General features: G+C 33.4%; 1 protein-coding gene across 1 annotated transcript; it reads right to left on the bottom strand.

Annotated features, from left to right (window-relative positions):
* Nucleotides 1–18,324: 18,324 nt before the first annotated feature.
* On the bottom strand, nt 18,325–20,635 carry LOC139855924 (uncharacterized). Its single transcript, XM_071845165.1, has 2 exons — nt 20,192–20,635; nt 18,325–18,577 (listed from the first exon to the last, which is right to left on the bottom strand). The coding sequence occupies exons 1-2, from the start codon at nt 20,546–20,548 to the stop codon at nt 18,548–18,550; spliced, it is 387 nt and encodes a 128-aa protein (XP_071701266.1). The 5' UTR covers nt 20,549–20,635; the 3' UTR covers nt 18,325–18,547.
* Between the last annotated feature and the right edge of the window lie 1,767 nt (nt 20,636–22,402).

The raw sequence follows: 22,402 nt of genomic DNA, 5'->3' as shown, positions 1-22,402 counted from the left end.
CAACTGGAATATATGGGAAGCAAGAACTAGCGACGATTGGATGATATGAGTTTTGTGATATTGAATAAAAATAAGGATATGGGTTTTGTGATATTGTTATGTGTATCTTACACATGTGCAAATGGACGGTGAAATCATCAAATGGTTGAGATATACATGTTGAACGTATAGCAAGAGAAAGGATATTAAAATTCAATATATAAAAAAACGATGCATGTTGATGAGAAGATGAGTACATGTGGTGTCTTCAAGAAATCCCATTTCTTTTATTTGCACAAAGATTCCACACAGAGTTGCTATTATTAAATGAGTACACGTGGTATCAAAATAATTTCAATGGTGACGGTTTGGAGGTTGACGAAGGTATTGGTGGCGGTGGTGGTTGATTGCTATGGCTCACGAAGAATTTAAAAGATGAAGAAAGGTGGTGTCGAATCATGGTGATTGAAGTGATTCAAGGCGGTGATGGTGGTGGCCGACGGTGGTGCAAGGTGGTGTGTGATGATAGCGGTGAAGATGGTCTCAAAGAAGAAAGACTAAGAAATGGGTTGTGGATATTTTTCTTCTCCTTTCTTACGCACATACATATATATTTATAATATAAGTTATATAATTATAATAATAATAATAATAATTAATAATAATAATAATAATAATAATAATAATAATAATAATAATAATAATAATAATAATAATAATAATAATAATATATTAATACTAACTAGAATAGACATGAAACAGATTGTTTCAATCATGAAACAGTTAGCAGCCGAGCTTTTAACATATACCTGCTGACAATATTAGCATAGTTATTATTTCGTACTCCGTTGATCATCAGTGGCGGATAAAAGTCTTCGAAAAAATTCCATATTTTAAAATTAATTATATTTATTTATTTTGATAATTATGGTATAAAATTTGATCATAAATTATTAAATAAAAATTACATTAATTAGTCACTCCCATCCTCCAAGTAAAATATAAAAAGTTTTAAAATTTGACAAACAACATCTAAACATATTATTAATAAGCCTAAAATTTATAAAACTCATTTTCAGATCACCGTTTATTTAAAATCACCTAAGTTCGTTTATAACTTGTTTATTATCAATCGATTGATAATTGAGTGTTACAATCATTTTCCAAATAAGTTCGAAACTATATATATATATATATATATATATATATATATATATATATATATATATATATATATATATATAGATACTTTTTAAATAATAACTATTATAATATCCTATTTTTATTTTATATTACATAAATAAATTTTTGTAACAACAACATACAATATTTAAAATTATGTTTCCAATTATTATTTATATATATATACCTATCAAGTTACAATTAATTGTTCGTGAATCGTTGGAACTGGTCAAAGGTCAATTGTATACATGAACACAGTTCAAAGTTTTCGAGACTTCAATATTATAGACTTTGCTTATCGTGTCGATTTCATATTAAGATTAAGTTTAAATTTGGTCGGAAATTTTAGGGTCGTCACAGTACCTACCCGTTAAAGAAATTTCGTCCCGAAATTTGATTGGGATGGTCATTGCTAACAATAAATATGTTTTCATGACTCATATGAGTTGGAAATTAGAGTTTTATCACCATTGAGTAATAAGGATAAAATAGTTCGATTATTCGATGAGTACGAATGAAGCGATCACAAAAGAGTGAAATGAATAATTGCATGTTCGTCTTAACCGGTGACATAGTCACGGTAAATTTTCGGAATTCAAGGGATTTAGAGAAAATCTTCGTAATAAGATTTGATTCTTAAGGAAATTAGAATCCTCTTTGGTTAAATGCGATGATATATTTCGATTGCTCTGTCAGATATTTCACTATAAATTCATCCCCTTCGTTTCCTTTATATTTTAGAGTTCCATACTTTCGTTTTCTCTTCCGACTTTAAGTCAAGCGAATAATGGTCCAGAATTCGTAGGTATGAAGTTTCGAATGAACATGACTAATGTTCTAAGAGAGAGATTGTAATGGTATGATCTTGATTGGTTAAGTTACCAGAGTTCAAGAGAAAAGATAGAACTATCAGGAAGATATGTTCTCGATATGTTTGGAGATTATGTAGAATGTAAGAATCGTGTAACATGGTTCATGATGACATTATGGTCTGTGAATCATCACGTTCCATTGGAAACTCAGCATGACTTACTGTAATATAATCACGTTGATCAAATGTCATTATATTATACTAACTCACGCTTCAGTTCTCAACACTACTTCAAAAACATTCATAATTTAAATTCGGATTTTCAGAATTTAGAAACTAAAATAGTTTTCTTTCTGATGTAACACTGATATTACAAAGAGATAGGTGATTTCAGATAAGAATAGTTATGAAAATATCTTCAGAAATATAGAGGATATTTATAATGAAAGATACGATGATATATTAGAATTTCTAATATCGATGAATGATGATGAAGATTTGTTCGTAAAAGTGTAGAGTCAGGAGCAAGGTATTCGTTAATGACTTCAGCAGATACTGAATCATTTGGATTCTTTGAAGGCAGGTTTAGTCTTTATGATTTGTCCACAGCCTCCTTCATAGTTTGCTCAATCCGTTTTCCAATTCCAACTTTTCTGAGCTTCTTCAGCCACTATTCTTTATCATTAAACTTTTGGCTGTTAAGGTCGTTTACAGTTTTTGCTGCTTCATCAGCATTTTTCAAAATTTCGAGAACTAGTTCGCAGTCTAGGATGTTTTTCAGAAACTTCACACTCAGAGTATGTAAGTCTTGGATATAGACGTTATACATATATATATAACTGTTGGTGTAGGATTGCTGCGAAATTTGAGAATGATTCAAACTTTTTGGTATGGCAACTACCATTACAAGATACAGATGAGTACATGATAGGGTTTCGATAAATATAATGATTTTTCGGAGAGTTTAAGATCAATAAAATTTCTGGTAAGTTTACTGCTAATGCGGTGGGATATAAAAGTTCTCCGGTAACGATGATGAAGGGGTAATCTTTATAATAAGGTTTATTCGATTGAAAAATTGAAGCTGATTTGCTGGAGCTGTGACAAAATTGGCTAATTTGAAAAAGAATTGAAATATTATTTTCGGTAATAACAATGCCAAAGGAGCTAGCACAGATACGTTTTAAACGTTTACTCAGGTTCCAAGAGTTTTTAAGGTGCATAACTATACGCATCAATCTTTTCTTCCATAGATGAGATGCAGTTGGTTCATTCTCTCGATTGAGGTGTTTTCAAGAATTATGAAAGGTTTGAACGCACATCGTAATCGTCAAGATACAAATGAGGTTTAAGATGAAATCAAGTTGCAAACTTCAAGAAATGTTTAGTTTCATATGTTATAATCAATATTTTAATTTATTTTTTAATTGTCCAATGTTGGTAGTCCACAGTTAGCAGTCCACAGTTAGTAACTCAATAATTCATATATAGTTTAATATATAATATTCGAATTAATTAATACGTGTGGTGACCCGTTGTATACATGTCTCAGACTCTATCACAACTCAAAGTATATATATTATTGTAGAATCAACTCAACCCTGTATAGCTAACTCAAGCATTACTGCATATAGAGTGTCCATGGTTATTCCAAATAATATATATAGATGCGTCGATATGATATGTCAAAACCTTGTATATGTGTCCCAATATTTAAAGTGCATAAAATAAATAACAGAAATTAAATGACGATAAATAAAATTGCGAGAATATAAATTGCGATAATTAAATTGCGATAAATAAAATGTAATCAGTTAGCTAGGAACAGTTAGAGTGGATTCTTAACAAAATTTCTTATAGTTAATTTGTTTGTTTCTAACAAATTTTATTTTTTTATCCAATGTTTTCTTCATTATGCCACTTGTTGGATTCTGATAGGTCAAAATCTAAATATGAAATTGAATGAAAATGGTTATTCTGTGGTGAACGGATTCGTATCTCTGTAGATGTAAGTAGGATAGTAAATGAATGTTGAATCAGATTTGAAGAATGTACAGTGTAACTTATTAATGTGAAATCTAAATATTTCTCGGGTATTACCTACCCGTTAAAATATTTTCATCATTAACAGTTTATACAATAGAGTTTTTTTAATTACAATCTTTATGAAAATATACTTTCATATATATTTTCTTCAGATGTAATCATGGATTTAATGAGTTAATATAATATTAATCTCATTTGATTTATCGTTAGAACTAGAATACATAATCTCTAAAACATTAGAGATTATATAATCGCCATGTCGAACGAAGATAAATGATGTAGAACGATACGTAGAACGATGATTATACTCGAAGTACAGAATGAGATGTTGAGGCATGGATTGTTGATGGTACTGGTGCTGTTATTGATGGTACTGTTGGTGCCGGTGATGTTGCTGAAGCTGCTAAATTTTGCACCATATTATCCAAATTGATTACTCGAGCGCGAAGTTCGTTGACTTCTTCTATTATTCCGGAATGATTGTCGGTCGGAACGAGCGGATGAATAAGGTTTAGAATTGTGGATAGAATATAATCGTGTCGAGCTACTCTGGAAATGAGGGTGAAAGTGGTGTTTCGGACTGATTCGCCGGTAAGTGTTTCAGGTTCTTCACCAAGAGGTGAATTTGGTTGATGGAAGGGATCACCTTCTTCTTGTCTCCAATGATTAAGTCGGCTACGAACCCATCAGATGAATTGGGGGATGGCTGATTGGTTGATTCATTCTGGTGACACTGCTTTCGTAGCTCGAGTGAAACTCCATTCAGAATCCGAGGGACTTGAACTAGTGGCTAGTTCCATTTCGTATGATTGAATAAAGAATTTTTCGATATGAAAAGAACTTCGGCTATCGGATGATATTCTAATTATCTATAATATGTATATGCATAGAACATAAGATTTCGTAGATTACGGAGGAATTTACGGAATATGTCAGGCAAATTTACAGTAACAGATACGCTAAGATATGAATTAGCAGATACGCTATGATATTAACTTTTGTCTATACACTATTCATGCAATTAATGCAGTAAGATGTGTCTAGACTAAGAATGATAAGCATGTAATTTTCGACACAAAATGATAAGCAAAACTTTTGACATGCAGACACGGTCGAAGTCCAGACCCACTAATGCATCTAAACAACTATCAGTTAGACACACTAATGCAAGACCTGGTTCGCTAAGACCACCGCTCTGATACCACCTATAACTACAGTGGGGACAACCACCGTCCCACCCAGTGCCTTCCCAGCTAACCGCCTGGTGACCACTGAGTGTACCTCAGATACTGATTTTAGGGCCTGCCTCTCGGCTACTGCCAACCCTCGTAAGGGATCGCAAGGAGTAAGAGCCAATGCTTCATCACAGGTAACACTGTGAGAACCTCCTTTAAGACTAATCCGCCACACATGGACGGCGTTATACCAGCTCTGATACCACCTATAACGACCCGTCCTAATCCATCTGGACGAATACATTACATTTAGTTACATCGCGAGGTACTTGACCTCTATATGATACATTTTACAAACATTGCATTCGTTTTTAAAAGACAAACTTTCATTACATCGACAGTTGACGGCATGCATACCATTTCATAATATATCCAACTATAATTGACTTAGTAATAATCTTGATGAACTGTAATAATCTTGATGAACTCAACGACTCGAATGCAACGTCTTTTAAAATATGTCATGAATGACTCCAAGTAATATCTCTAATATGAGCAAATGCACAACGGAAGATTTCTTTAATACCTGAGAATAAACATGCTTTAAAGTGTCAACCAAAAGGTTGGTGAGTTCATTAGTTTATCATAAATAATCATTTCAGATAGTATAATAGACAACAAGATACTCATATTTTGAAAAGAATCTGTGCTGGTCTGCTCACTGCTGGAAAATCATTCATACGATATATAAACACCTGGTAATCGACCTTAACAAGATGCATATAGAATATCCCCCGCATACCGGCATTCCGCACGGTCATGCAAAAGCATACAAACATGCCACTCTTTTAAATATGATGGTTGTGTAAACCTCACAAACAGATCATATCTTTTAAAGCTGGCGGTTGTATACCTATTTCGAAGTAATAAAGCAGTTCAAATTCTCTGAATGGGGCTTGTGAGTGCCCATAGATCTATCTTTAGGATTCGCGTCAATTAGGAGCTCGGTTTCCTAATTCTTAGATTACCAGACTATAAAGGGGTGATATCCGGTGTACTCATAACTTAATCGTAGAATGTTTTTAAGTACTTGTGTCTATTTCGTAAAACAGTTATAAAACAGCGCATGTATTCTCAGTCCCAAAAATATATATATTGCAAAAACATTTATAAATGGAGTAATGAAACTCACTATACTGTATTTCGTAGTAAAAATACATATGACGTCATTGAACAATTGTAGGGTTGGCCTCAGATTCACGAACCTATATCAAGTATATATATTAACACCTCTAATTGTAATCGAACAGATTTATATATATTATAAATGTTATCTTAATAAATTATGTGTCTCATTAATAACTTAATTAAATATATTTATTTTTATATATAAAATCTTTATTTGACATATCAATAATACCAATGATAATAATGATAAAAATAATGCTAATAATAATATAATGATAATAATAATAATGATTCTATAAATGATAATAATAATGATACTACTAATAATATTCTTAATGATAATACTAATACTAATGTTAATAATAATAATAATAATAATAATAATAATAATAATAATAATAATAATAATAATAATAATAATAATAATAATAATAATAATAATAATAATAATAATAATAATAATAATAATAATAATAATAATAATAAGAAAGATAATAAAACTACCTTTTAAATCAAGCTTTTAAATAAAAACACCATTGCCCGGGCTCGAACACGCAACCTCCCGTTAGCCCAACACACCCATAAACCATCCAAGCAAATTCTGTTTTTCTTATCTATATACGAATCTATTTTCCTTTAACATATTTTCTGTGTTCATCTTTTTTCTTAATAATCAAACGACATCGTCTATCATCATCATCATAGACTCGTCATCCGATTATCATCATCATAACCACTGACCTCACGATTATCTTCTTCAAGTCATTATCAACCCAATACCGTTATTCAATTATGTTAGTCATCAGCATGCCGTTTAAAACAGAAAAAGAAATGGAACGCATGGCAGTAGCAGTACTCTTTGATCATTTATCTTCATGATCCTCTTCATTACAGCTCATCATCTTCAACATTCGTCACCATCATCGTTGGTTTTTTTTCATTATTCATCATCTTGTCGTGGTAAAACAGAAACTGAAACCCTAGATAGGAAAACAAAACAACTGGGTTCAATATCAGCTTGTCGTGATGGTTTTCGTGGTGTTCTAGTGGTTTGTCTCAAACAGAAATAAAGAGAAAGAAAAAAAAATAAAAATAATAATAAAAGTAAATGGGTTTCGAAATATGAGGTGTTTTGTGATGGTTATAGCCGAAATTGAAACACGATCACAGTAGTAGTTTAAATGGGACTGTCCTCATGGCAGCCTGGTTCGCAAGAAATGAAAGAAACAAAACTAAAGTGTACCGTAACAGTAACCGTATACAACGAATCATTTTGCAGGTTAGATGATTGATGAAAATAGTGGTGATGTCCATCCGAACTGGAATAGGGACTGAATAGCAGTAGCTATAATGAATGGTGGGTTTGGAATTGAGTAGTAAACAGGAAGATAGTTGCAGGTAATCGATGGGTTGTGTGGTGATGAACACAACCATAGCTATCAACAGCGGACTGAACCGGAGATGGAACACTTTTATTTTTCTTTCTAAAAAAAAAAAAAAAACTCAACTTGATTGTAGAATTGTAATAAAAAAAATAACAAAATAAATTTGGAGAATACAACTGGAATATATGGGAAGCAAGAACTAGCGACGATTGGATGATATGAGTTTTGTGATATTGAATAAAAATAAGGATATGGGTTTTGTGATATTGTTATGTGTATCTTACACATGTGTAAATGGACGGTGAAATCATCAAATGGTTGAGATATACATAAAGGATATTAAAATTCAATATAAAAAAAAACGATGCATGTTGATGAGAAGATGAGTACACGTGGTGTCTTCAAGAAATCCCATTTCTTTTATTTGCATAAAGATTCCACACAGAGTTTCTATTATTAAATGAGTACACGTGGTATCAAAATAATTTCAATGGTGACGGTTTGGAGGTTGACGAAGGTATTGGTGGCGGTGGTGGTTGATTGCTATGGCTCACGAAGAATTTAAAAGATGAAGAAAGGTAATGTCGAATCATGGTGATTGAACTGATTCAAGGCGGTGATGGTGGTGGTCGACGGTGGTGCAAGGTGGTGTGTGATGATAGCGGTGAAGATGCTCTCAAAGAAGAAAGACTAAGAAATGGGTTGTGGATATTTTTCTTCTCCTTTCTTACGCACATACATATATATTTATAATATAAGTTATATAATAATAATAATAATAATAATAATAATAATAATAATAATAATAATAATAATAATAATAATAATAATAATAATTAATAATAATAATAATAATAATAATAATAATAATAATAATAATAATAATAATAATATATTAATACTAACTAGAATAGACATGAAACAGATTGTTTCAATCATGAAACAGTTAGCAGCCGTGCTTTTAACATATACCTGCCGACAATATTAGCGTAGTTATTATTTCGTACTCCGTTGATCATCAGTGGCGGATAAAAGTCTTCGAAAAAATTCCATATTTTAAAATTAACTATATTTATTTATTTTGATAATTATGGTATAAAATTTGATTATAAATTATTAAATAAAAATTACATTAATTAGTCACTCCCATCCCCCAAGTAAAATATAAAAAGTTTTAAAATTTGACAAACAACATCTAAACATATTATTAATAAGCCTAAAATTTATAAAACTCATTTTCGGATCACCGTTTATTTAAAATCACCTAAGTTCGTTTATAACTTGTTTATTATCAATCGATTGATAATTGAGTGTTACAATCATTTTCCAAATAAGTTCGAAACTATATATATATATATTCAATACATTTCATATATATATATATATATATATATATATATATATATATATATATATATATATAAATAATAACTATTATAATATCCTATTTTTATTTTACGTTACATAAATAAATTTTTGTAACAACAACATACAATATTTAAAATTATGTTTCCAATTATTATTTTTATATATATATACCTATCAAGTTACAATTAATTGTTCGTGAATCGTCGGAACTGGTCAAAGGTCAATTGTATACATGAACACAGTTCAAAGTTTTCAAGACTTCAATGTTATAGACTTTACTTATCGTGTCGATTTCATATTAAGATTAAGTTTAAATTTGGTCGGAAATTTTCGGGTCGCCACATTGTGCACTCAAAAGCAACAAAAATTAAGCATGAGATGCTCTCTTGGAGACACAAAAAACTGCCATCCATCATGGGTTATATTTTATATATTTGGATTGTTTATAAAACAATATATATATGAATCCATGTATTTATTTTGTTACTTGCATATTTTATAAAACCATTTATAAAATATAACACATTATAATTATTTACACCTATAAATAATTAAATCCTCATTGTGTAAATTATCCAAATAATTTATCTCAAGTGATAATATTTTAGAAAACCGATTTTCTAAATTTCAAGTGTCGCGTATTTATTTAACGATCCAACCGTTATGATTAAATACTTGTAAAGTGTCGGTAAGCTTGTTATTGGGTATGACCCGACTTGGATCATAACATATTAGCCACATTAATTAAATATGTCTCTCGGGCATACGAAAAACCTTCAATCTCCCACTTGCACAAGAAACATAAGAAATTAATGCACGTGACGGATACCACCTAACGACTGTCCATTACCTCCAATATGTTATGACTTTGTGCCATTTAATAACATCATCCCTTTCGAGTTCCCATCTCGAATATGAATAGGTGAATCTTTTCATTATATCCTTTCATCCTAGATGTCATGTTAAATCCAAGAGATACAGAGTGATCAATCTCTTCTAGATTTAACTTTAACAGGCCTTAGACATCTGACTCTCAATGAATAAGAGGGACAAATTCCATCTTGACTACATACGTCCTAAATATATACCTTGCATTATACCTGAGCTCTTCCTTGTGAACTACCATATTTCAGAATAGCGAAGGAAAGAATCAAGGCACAATACTTGGCAAATATCCGAACCCAACATGTATCTCAGGTCAGAGGATACAATGATATTCGCCTTTACTCAAGATTACATGTGATCAACCACAAAGGCTCCATTTAGTGAATCTTGAGGGCGGGTCTTCCAATATTTGTATCCCACAAATATCTATGAACCTTGGTAGCAACCTTGCCCTACATTCATCCGTGAATGTATACCAATCCAAGTTCATAATAGTCTAAACCTCACACTTGCTCCTACAAATGTGATCGACTACGGAATTTAGAACAATTACTTATTCATGGATAAAATATGCAAAATAGGAACATAACTCAAAATAAATTAATACCATAATTATATTAATGAGTTTGAACAATTTCGTTCCGTTACAATATTTAAAACAGATCATGACCAATCACTAGAATATCGAAGCCCTAAAGCACAAACATGTCCTGCATGCTTTGATCCATGTAAGAGCTTCGTGAGTGGATCCGATATGTTAAGATCTGTGTGAACTTTTCGAATACATATCTTTCCCTTTTCAACTTCATCCCTTATGTAGTTGAATCTCCGCTCAATGTGACGGGTCTTTTGGTGAGCACGAGGTTCCTTGATTTGAGCAATCGCACCCTCGTTGTCACAAAAGATCTCAAGAGGGTCCTGAATGGAAGGGACTATTCCTAAGTCGTCGATGAATTTCTTCATCCATGCAGCTTCCTGAGCTGCCAATGAGGCGACAATGTACTCCGACTCTGTACTGGATAATGCAACAACATCCTGTTTTGAACTCTTCCAAGAGACCGCACCTCCATTTAACGTGAAGACATAACCGGATTGTGATCGAGAATCATCTCGATCAGTTTGGAAACTCGCGTCCACATAACCTTTTACAGCGAGTTCCTCCTCACCAGACCCATATATTAGAAACATATCCTTAGTCCTCCTAAGGTATTTCAATATACTTTTGACAGCAATCCAATGACTGTTTCCTGGGTTATTCTGGTATCTACTTGTCAGGCTTAGAGCGCATGACACATCCGGTCTTGTGCATATTATTGCATACATGATTGACCCAATGGCAGACGCATATGGGACTTTCTTCATTCTCTCCTGTTCATCTTTCGTGGTGGGGTACTGATATGAACTGAGAAGTGTTCCCTTTTGAATAGGTACCAAACCTTTCTTAGAGTTCTCCATCTTGAACCTTTTCAAGATCTTTTCAATGTATACACTTTGATTCAAACCTATCAGTTTCTTGGATCTATCCCTGTAGATTCCAATCCCCAAAACGTATTGTGCTTCTCCAAGATCCTTAATAGAGAAGCATTTACTTAGCCAAGTTTTAACCCCTTCCATTGCCGGAATATCATTTCCAAATAACAATATATCATCCACATATAGTACAAGGAACATGATAGTGCTCCCACTAGCTTTCTTGTATACACAAGCTTCATCACCATTTTTAATGAAGCCAAATTTCTTGGCCTCCTCATTAAAATGATGATTCCACATTCTAGATGCTTGTTTCAATCCGTAGATTGACTTCTTTAACTTGCATACTTTTTTAGGATATTTCGGATCAACAAAACCTTCAGGCTGAACCATATAAACATCTTCCTCAAGATGTCCATTTAGAAAAGCGGTCTTGACATCCATTTGCCATATTTCATAATCATAATGAGCAGCAATGGCAAGTAATATCCTAATAGACTTTAGCATTGCCACAGGCGAAAAGTTTCATCATAGTCAACCCCTTGAGTTTGAGTGAAACCTTTTGCTACAAGTCTAGCTTTATATGTATCCAAGTTTCCATGTATGTCGGTTTTCATTTTGAAAAGCCATTTACAATCAACTAGCCTTGAGCCAGTAGGTTGTTCAACAAGTTCCCAAACTTGGTTGTCATACATGGATTGCATCTCAGCGTTCATGGCTTCCTGCCATTTATCCTTATCAATCATTGATAAAGCCTCTTGGTAGTTTGTTGGTTCATCCAAATCAACCACATAGCAGCCATCCATGAGAAACCCATATCTCTCAGGAGGATTACTAATCCTACCAGATCTGCGAACGTCTTGTGTATTTTGATCATCCATTTGATCACTCTCAACATTTTCATGTTGAGTGCTAGCGTCAACCAATTGTGTATCATCTACTTGATCTTGAACCTCTTCAAGATCTATCTTCCTTTCACTATTTCCTTCCAATAGGAACTTAGTTTCAAGGAATTCAGCCTTTCGAGCAACAAATACATTTTGCTCGGTTGGATCATAGAAATAGTATCCCATATCATCCTTGAGATATCCTATGAAGATACACTTTATGGATCGAGCATTCAACTTATTAGGGACGTACCGCTTAGGATAAGCTTCACATCCCCATACCTTTAAGTATGATAGAGATGGAGGTTTTCCAAACCACATCTCATGAGGAGTTCGTTCCACTTTCTTGGTTGGGGCCATATTTAAAATACGAGCCGCGGAACATAGACAATAACCCCAAAATGATAGAGGTAATGAGCTTCTAGCCATCATAGATCGAACCATATCCATTAGGGTTCGGTTCCTCCTTTCGAAAACTCCATTAAGTTGTGGTGTCCCGGGTGGAGTAAGTTGCGAGATAATCCCACAACTTCTAAGATGATCTTGGAAAGCGTCGCTTAGGTATTCACCTCCTCTATCGGTATGAAGTACCTTGATTGTCTTATTGAGTTGATTTTGTACTTCGTTTTGATATTCCTTGAATGCTTCAAAAGTTTCGTCCTTATGTCTTAACAAATAGACATATCCGAAACGACTGAAGTCATCAATGAAAGTAACGAAGTATCTTTCACCATTCCTAGTTATGGGCTTAAAGGGTCCACATACATCCGAATGTATTAATCCCAATAAGTCTTTAGCCCTTTCATAGGTCCCTTTGAAAGGTGCTTTAGTCATTTTGCCTTGTAAACAAGATTCACATACATCAAACGAGTCTAGTTCATTTGATTTCAAAAGTCCATTCTTTTGAAGTGTATGCATTCGATTCTTGTTTATGTGACCAAGGCGACAATGCCATAAGTAGGAATCACTCAAATCCCTTTTGAGTTTCTTGGTGTTTGCATGGTATATTGAGCTATTGTATGATGTGTCATCATGAACCAATTCATAAATACCATTCACAGGCGAAGCCTTGAAATAGAACACACTATCTAAAGAAACATGGATATCATCATTAATGAAATTAAGATTAAAACCATATTGTTTCAAACGGGATACAGAAATAATGTTTCGCGATAAATCGGGTGCATACAAAACATTTTTCAAAATAAGTTCCAAACCACTTGGAAGCTTTAGAATAAAGTCTCCTTGAGCTACTACGTGCACCTTAGCTCCATTACCCATGTAGAGACTTGATGTTCTCGCTTCTTGTTTACTTCTTTTGAACCCCTGCATAGAATTGCAAATGTGAGTTCCACATCCTGTGTCTAATACCCATGTATTAGAAGAAGTAATACTAAGCTCAATGTATACTATATATACATTACCTGAGGTTTGCCTTGCATCCCTCTTTTCCTTCAACTCCTTTAGGTAGACCGGGCAGTTGCGTTTCCAGTGACCCATTTCACCGCAACCAAAGCACGGGTCTTCCTTGGGGTTAGCCTTTCCGGCAATCTTTTGCTTCTTGTTGTTGTTGGTTGGGGTAACCATCTTCCCCTTTCCCTTACCCTTGCCTTGGTAGGCGGTTCCTTTCCTCTTAGCCGCCTTTGGCTTAGAAGTGTTATTATTTTTGGACCCGCCTTCATTGATCATAAACATGGGTGAAGCCCTTTTACCCATGCTTGCTTCGGCCGTCTTAAGCATGGGGTGTAATTTGCCAATGCTCTTATCCCATCCATTCATATTGTAATTCATTACAAATGTGTCAAACCTCTTTGACAAGGAGTTAAGGATAAGTTCCGTGGCTAATTCATTAGACACGTTGCAGTTTAGACGGTTCGCTCGATCAATTAGGCTTTTCATCTTAAGGACATAAGATGAAACGGATTGGGAGTCGTCCATCCGACATGCATGAAGCGCTCGGACCGTTTCAAAGCGCTCGACACGAGCTTGTTGAAGGAACATCTCCTTCAACTGTGTGATCATGTCATATGCACTATGATGCTCAAAATCCTTTTGGAGTTCGGGTATCATAGTCCCAAGCATGAGGCAAGAAACTTGCAATGAATCGGTGCAATATTTCTCCCAATAAGTCATGCCTTCCGTATCATCCTCGTCCGGTTGATCGGGAATGGGGTCTTCCAACTCATACGCCCTGTCCTCTAGTTTGAGGACAATTCTTAGATTGCGGAACCAATCTATGAAGTTCGTATGGTTGAGTTTTTCCTTTTCGAGGATTGACCTCAACGATAGGTTGTTAAAGTTTATTGGTGCGTTGGGAATGTTGTTGTTATTGGCGGCCATCTACAAAATTTAACAAAGTTGTTTAAGTATCAATTTTAATTTAACAATCAATACCCTTTAAATCCAATTGATATTTATTAAATTTTAGAATCCAACGGTAAACCAAATTTCGGTTAGGTGACCTTTATCCCGTCATTTGATTTAGCTAGGTAGTCATTATATGAAAATTGCAATCCTTTTGCAATTTCTAAGTTATGGGAACATGCAATCCTTTTGCATGGCATATTTATCCCATCAACGCCTATTTGTTCCTCATGCTTCGGTGACCCTAAGTTCATGATTCCCAAATCAAGTCGTCCTACTTGTGCTAACGTGTAAATTCAACACACAAGTGGTTAGGTGACCTTTATCCCACAAGTGTGCGAGATTCACCTCAATCATATTAGTTTGCTCATAACGGTTAGGTGACCTTTATCTCATTATGAATTCCCTAATATTTTTAAGTGTTGCACAAAAGGATGGCGTTTAACTTGTTTACCTTGTTAATTAAGGGATTTTAAGTTTTCTTTAATTCTAGTTTGAGAAAACATTTATGCCATACACCAACATGCATTTAGTGTATGGTTTATTTGAAAATCCATTTTTCATGTTGTGTAATATAAACCATTTTATATATGTGATTCAATAACCATTTATTATAATCCTTTTCTTGATCTTAATAACCATTTATTAGCGTCTTTTGCCATTTCAATTTAACCGATTAAATTGTAGTTTGGTAAATTTCATGTTGTTAATAAATTAACCAATTAAATTGTAGTTTTGCTTGTTGTTAACTTGTGTGATAACTTGTTGTAGTATAACATACACAATCCACAATCATACAAGAAATTAAACAACCACGCATGCAAAACAAATGTGTTCACAATCAAGCCAATTTGGTAGACATTTGTTTAGCCGAAAACAAATGTCACCGGTTAAGGGTTATAACACAAAGTAGGAGATTTCAAATCTCCCACTTAATCTTGCATCTTCCTTGTCTTCATCTTGCATCTTCATTTTTACAAAAAAATATATCCTAATACATTTTTCTAGAAAATGAAAATACAACCTAATCTATTTTACATACCAAATATAAAATAAATTACATAATCAAATGAATGAATATTACAACCAAATGAATGAATTAATTATTACATACCAAATGAATAATACAAATCATTCAACCATTCAACCATTCAACCATTCAAACACAAGGTCAAGGCTTGATTGTGAACAACAACATATGAACAAAATATGAACCAAATGGCAATCCAAAACCCTATTTTGGAACCCTCAAAATTCGGCCAAAACATAACCCACCCAAAACCAATGAATTTTTGCATTCTATATTCATGCATGTACATAAAATGCAAAGTCATGGTGAGTTTAATAACCATATAAGAAGCATAATCCATAGACTTCGGCTCTAGATACCATTGATGAAATTTAACAAGTTCATAAAACATGTTCTTATAGTTAACATAATTACAAAACCAATTTTAGTAGTGTTAAAGCAAGCGGAAGCAAATGATAAGTCATGTTCATATGTTTAGCCTTTTAGTTAAATTCCATGTTAATATCAAGTCTAGAATATATACTTACATATAAGAACAAGAGGAGAAGATTTATTTACCTCCCCAAGCTAGTTGAGGGTTGTTTGATACAAGAAGATGATGAACAAGTGTGTTAAAACCCCAAGCTTTTGATGCACCAACACCACTATTGAACTTGATTATATTTTCGACACTTAATCACCTTAAAACCAAGCTTGAAACCCACTTCCTTTGAACCCAAAATTCTGGACAGCAGCTAGTTGAAAGAATGATGATGAATGAAGCTTCAAAACTATGAAACCTCAAGGAGAAATACCCCAAGCTTTTGCACCAACACCTAGCCTTTGGTTAGGATTTAATTAGACACTTGAAACACTAGTTAACCAAGCAAGAACCACTCTTTTTTCTGCCCTAAACAGTTCGGCCAGAACCACAGCAGAAAACAGAATTTTGTTGTTGCTATTTTGTGTATATCACTCTCTCCCTTTAGTCAATTGCATGGTTATAGAGACTAGCACATGTATGAGGAGTTGTGCACTCAAAAGCAACAAAAATTAAGCATGAGATGCTCTCTTGGAGACACAAAAAACTGCCATCCATCATGGGTTATATTTTATATATTTGGATTGTATATAAAACAATATATATATGAATCCATGTATTTATTTTGTTACTTGCATATTTTATAAAACCATTTATAAAATATAACACATTATAATTATTTACACCTATAAATAATTAAATCCTCATTGTGTAAATTATCCAAATAATTTATCTCAAGTGATAATATTTTAGAAAACCGATTTTCTAAATTTCAAGTGTCGCGTATTTATTTAACGATCCAACCGTTATGATTAAATACTTGTAAAGTGTCGGTAAGCTTGTTATTGGGTATGACCCGACTTGGATCATAACATATTAGCCACATTAATTAAATATGTCTCTCGGGCATACGAAAAACCTTCAGGTTTTACCACCCATGCCCTCAGATTGGTTCGGTTTTCCTCTGGGCAGCAGGTGAAGACGGGTTATGTAACTACAGGGAGATGAACGCGTGAATGGTTGGTGATTCCGTACTTTCGTTGAAAAAAAACAAATGAGTTAATTCACGTATCTTGCTCTAAGTATGGTCAGATTTTTTTCCCCCCTTTTTGTGGCTGGAATCTTCTCGCAGAATCTTTTTATCTGCCGCAGACAACCGGCAGACAACCATCGCTAGAACCTTCTGCCCAACTCTGGAGAGAAGGGAGTGGATATATAGGGGGTGTTGTCAAATTACGGAAATGCCCTTTTTGAATAAAAAAATGCTGTGAATAGTAAATTTGTACATTCTATTGAATATATTTATAATTATAATTATAATATAATATATAATATAAATAAAAGAATAATTACTATTAATTTAATTTAATTTAATTTATTAAATTAACAGAAATTAAGCCCATATTTTTTCTAATTTTCGGCCAATATGTTTTTTTAAATTAAACCCGGAAAACAAATGTTTTAGACCCATGAAACTCATTTACCCTAGATATAAAACAATTAAAAAAAAAATGCCTGTACACCTTCACTATCCTCCATCTAATCTTCGTAAAAAATTGCCTGCCATTAAATTGTGTCTTCACCTTTATTTTTAAAACAGAAAAAAGCACCCCCAACGACTATTTATTCAAATTTTCATTTTAAAATGTTGAAATCACAGTCTCATTTTTGAAAACGGAAAAAAAAAATACCCAAGCTCCCCAACAGCTATTTATTTTATTAAAATTTTAAAACGTTGAAATCACAAAGTCGAGCAGAAGACACTGAACCCCGACGCCATGGCAACGGTGGAAGGGAGTTGGGGGCATTCGGATTCGGTCATCCCCGTTGGTTTGAAAAGCTAAACACCTTGCCACCCCTCAAGGCTGAACCAAGTTCCAACTAAACGAAAATTCCAATCAAACATCACAAAACGAGACATATAAGTGGGGATCACAACAAAGGGTTTTATATTATTATATTATTATTATTATACAACTGATAACAGCTGCTTAACTCTGGAAATAAATAAATGCTACTACAAAATAACAATAAGAAAGGGCAACATAAATGTATAGCAGGGCAGAGCCAAAATAAACTTCATGGAATCACAAGTTTAAATTCATTACTAAAAGAAGTTTTATGATGCTTCCAATACAGAACCTTTTTAAAATAAATAAATCTGCAAACGAGAAGCTGAGTATCACCCACATACCATGCTTTCTCTATGCCGCTAACTTGCATTTCATCCCATTATCAAAGTAGAAAGTTGGTAAAACTATTGCTTCTTTTCTTCTGCTTTCCTTGGCTGAGAAATATGAATGAGATTAACATAGAGATCATAATCAACTTAAGTACCAAATATAAGGTTATTGATGAGAAATTAATTAAAGAGCTTATACAACCGTCCCTCCTCAGTCCTCACTGAAAACCTCAGCTGACCATTTGAAGTTTCCCTAAAATATTGGAATGTTTCCCCTTTTGAAAGGTTACTGTAATATTTACAAATTTTCCCATCATCATTGTTACAAGGGATCGTATTTATTAGGCTCATAGGCAGCCATAGGTTTTATATTACAGAAACATATTATGGACATCTAAATATAGACAAACAATTTTCTTAGCTTTTAATTATTATTAATTTATTAGATAGATGAAGAGAATATCCAAGGTTGATAAGGCGTCTGATGGGGTCGAGATTTAAAGGGTCGGTTGAGACGGACGTTGACCAATGTTGACTTTTAAATATATATATATATATATAAATATATATTTAGATACATATTTTACTTTCCATGACAAATTTGTACCTATGATCACTATCACCGTTAATTTATTACAAAAAAAAAAATAATAAAAAAAAAAAAAAAAAAAACACTAAAATACGTCAATTTTGACTTATTTGACCGGCTTTTCCCGACTCTGGCCCAACTTTTGACCGATAGCCACCAATTTGTACATTTGTACTTTTGACCGAGACAGTTGAGACGGAGACGGGATGGGCTAGTCACCAAATTGCCCAACGGCACGAGACGGGGGCGTTTGCAACCATGAGAATATCTATAACCTCCTCTAGAAGCTTGCTGTTTGGAGGTTCTCCCATTACCGACATTAAAGGTCAAAAAGTATACAAATATATATTACATATATTAACATTAACATGAAAAAAAAAAAACACACAACAAAAAAAAGGGTGTAGATAACTTCTTAGTATCTTTAAATAAGGAAATTCTGAAGTATGTTAGCCTGTTAGGCAAGGCATACTCTTGAACTTCCTAGCTTATTTGAGTGTTTGGAGGATCTCAACTTATTAACCCAAAGTGCAGGCACCTATATAAAATTTAAGACGAGTTTATGGGCCGGATCCCTGGAAGGAGGTTTAGTGCTGGACAGAAAGTTAGCTTTTTAGTACTAATTACAGGGTACTTTGAAACTTTAAAGCTTCGTTTGACTAGCACGAAAGGATTCAGAAACGATGTATCCTTATAGCTCTTTGAATTTATGGTGCTAGAACTTAATCATGCATCATACTTAGAAGCACATGAAAACGGCCAAGTGAGCAATGTCAAGTCACCTTAAAGTTAATAACAACATAGCCAAACACTTGGAAACTCATTTGAATTGTGTGAATTGAAAAAAAGTTCATAATAACTAATTAACTAATAACCCATAAAAGAAACATGAAAAGCAGTAATTAAAAAACATAACTGCAAAGGTAAAGGTAAAGAGCTATAAGTGTTGGCTGTTGTAGAATTTGCTCACAAGCTATAGATCCAAAGATGCAGACTTAATGTGATTATAATTTAGTTTGTACCTTTAAATATCTCCAGATAGATATTAATCAAAAAGTAAAATTAGGGCATTACAACAACAATTACTTTTTGAATTATAATAATTAAGAATTAAATATTTATATTTCTACCTTAGTTCCGGGGAACGACTGCGTTAGCTCCTCCGCCGGAATAATCACCGGCCATTTCTCGCCGGCTTCGCGAAACATTTGCTCCGTTTCCAGCTGTATTCCTTTTTCCAGAATCATTTTCCGGATGGTTTGTGCCGGTGTAGCGGTGGCGTCAAAAACCTCTTCGACGCCGTTCACGAACGTGACGGAGATCTGCGGTGGAAAGCTATCGGTGCGGCGTTTGACTAATAATTGACACGAAGGGTTTGATTCCTTGGCGGTTCGAGCATTGCATTGAGCTAAAAATTCCATACAGGCAGCAGTGCGCGGGTCTAGGGCGTTAAATTCGATCTTCACTTTTGATAGAAACTTCAACATGATTACGAAGATTTTGATTGTTGTTTTGCAGGGTTTTGTGTTAGATTGCAGACACCATCAGTTGGATCAAATGCTCGAGTGAAATGCCTTTTGGTATCGGGTTAAACCAGTTGGGTCGGGTTTGGTTACAAAATAACCCATACCATCCTAACCAGTAACTAGTGTACCACAACAACCCTTGTTACATCTTAGTTTATTTTCCATGTCCACTTACGGGTGTTTAGATTACGTTTAGAAATTTGATTATGCGTTTTGAATAATTATAATTAAAAAATTAGCTGAATAAAAACGTGGTATAAATTAATAGTGTTTAAATTTGATTATGTTGTTTGATAACGCAATAATCTAATAATCGATTTTATAAGTTTTTGGTAAATTAGATTATTTGATAAATTAAGAAACATTTAGGAAGAAGAAAAATATGCGAAAAGAAAATAATCAGATAATCTGAAAAACATGTTTTGCTGCAGTAATTGGTGACTTACTTTTTCATTTTGTGTTAGATTGCAGACACTATCAGTTGGATCAAATGCTCGGGTGAAATGCCTTTTGGTATCGGGTTAAACCAGTTGGGTCGGGTTTGGTTACAAAATAACCAATATCATCGTACCGCAACAACCCTAGTCACAGATTACATTCTTTACTTTCCATAATCTGTCCCTTTAATTTTTTTCTATATTAAATTATGGGGCAAGTTTAAACGAGAATCACAAAAAAGTTAAAATGGTGAAATTTTTTAAATTTTATACTTTTTATTCATTTAAATACGGCAAATTACATGTAAATGTTAATTAATACTCATATCATTAGCAAACATATGTTCATTTTCACAATTTACATGTTAAATTGTTAATTATATAAAATATTCACATGTTCACAAACAATTATGCACATGTGAACGAGAAATTATATATTTGATTATATAGGTAAAATACAAGTTTTTTTTTAAACTATTTTATGTTTATTCTTATTCTTCATAAACATTTATTGGTGATTCAATCTACTCACACGTAAAAATCATTGTAAATTAAAAGTTCTCGTAGGTCTCGCTCTTTTTGTGATTCTCGTTTGAACTATTAACTTATGTCATGTTTTCATTTGCCTTTTAATGGAAATGAATGTCTGATTCTATTTTCACTAGAAACACACCAATTTTAAACTCAAATGACAACTGATAGATTAAGTGACAAACAAACAACAATTCTACTGATTAAATTAAGAGTTATACAAGATCAGACCATTGAGTGGAAAGTAGACACGCCCTTAATTCAGTAAATAAAATTATTGTTTCTTTGTCACATAATTTATCACTTAATATGAAAATTAGTCTGTGTTTATGAGACATAGAGACATATACCCCTTCCCAAACTGAGGCAAATGAAAACATGTGCAAAAAAAAGGTAAACAACCTCAACCACTGTGTTGGGAGAGAATGTGGGTTAATATGTGATTATGCTTAATGACTATACTAATCTTAACCCATAACAATAAGTATTTTGATGATGACATACGCACATAACTAGAAGTGATGATAGACATCTTGACATAAATATACAAGTTCACTAATCCACACTTATTCTAGCAAAAGACCAAAACCAAATAAAACTTAAAAGGAAAACGTAAGCTACACGGTTAGGTCCACGGTCGACCGCATGTCAGACCGTGGAGCCTTGCACCCTGATTTATGAAATCAGGTGTGCACAGTCAACCTCAAGGTCAACCGTGGGTCGATTGTAAAAGGTTCTGTCCTAATTTCCACCGTTTTTAGTTCGACTACTTCGGGGCAGCTATAATTTATGAAACCTGTTTAAACATGCTTAGAATAGTTGCCTCCTTCATACCCAAAGGAGTTTT

This window comes from Rutidosis leptorrhynchoides, chromosome 6 (genome assembly GCF_046630445.1).
Source record: "Rutidosis leptorrhynchoides isolate AG116_Rl617_1_P2 chromosome 6, CSIRO_AGI_Rlap_v1, whole genome shotgun sequence".
NCBI lineage: Eukaryota > Viridiplantae > Streptophyta > Magnoliopsida > Asterales > Asteraceae > Rutidosis > Rutidosis leptorrhynchoides.
The sequence above is the reverse complement of the archived record's forward strand: the minus strand, read 5'-3'. Positions and strand labels throughout refer to the sequence as shown.

Bases quoted from the DNA above. Each gene is read 5' to 3' on its own strand.
- LOC139855924 (XM_071845165.1), bottom strand. From the start codon at position 20,548: ATGTTGAAGTTTCTATCAAAAGTGAAGATCGAATTTAACGCCCTAGAC. The intron at 18,578-20,191 runs GTAGAAATATAA...CATATTTCTCAG, and splicing joins AGTCGTTCCCCGGAACTAAG to CCAAGGAAAGCAGAAGAAAA.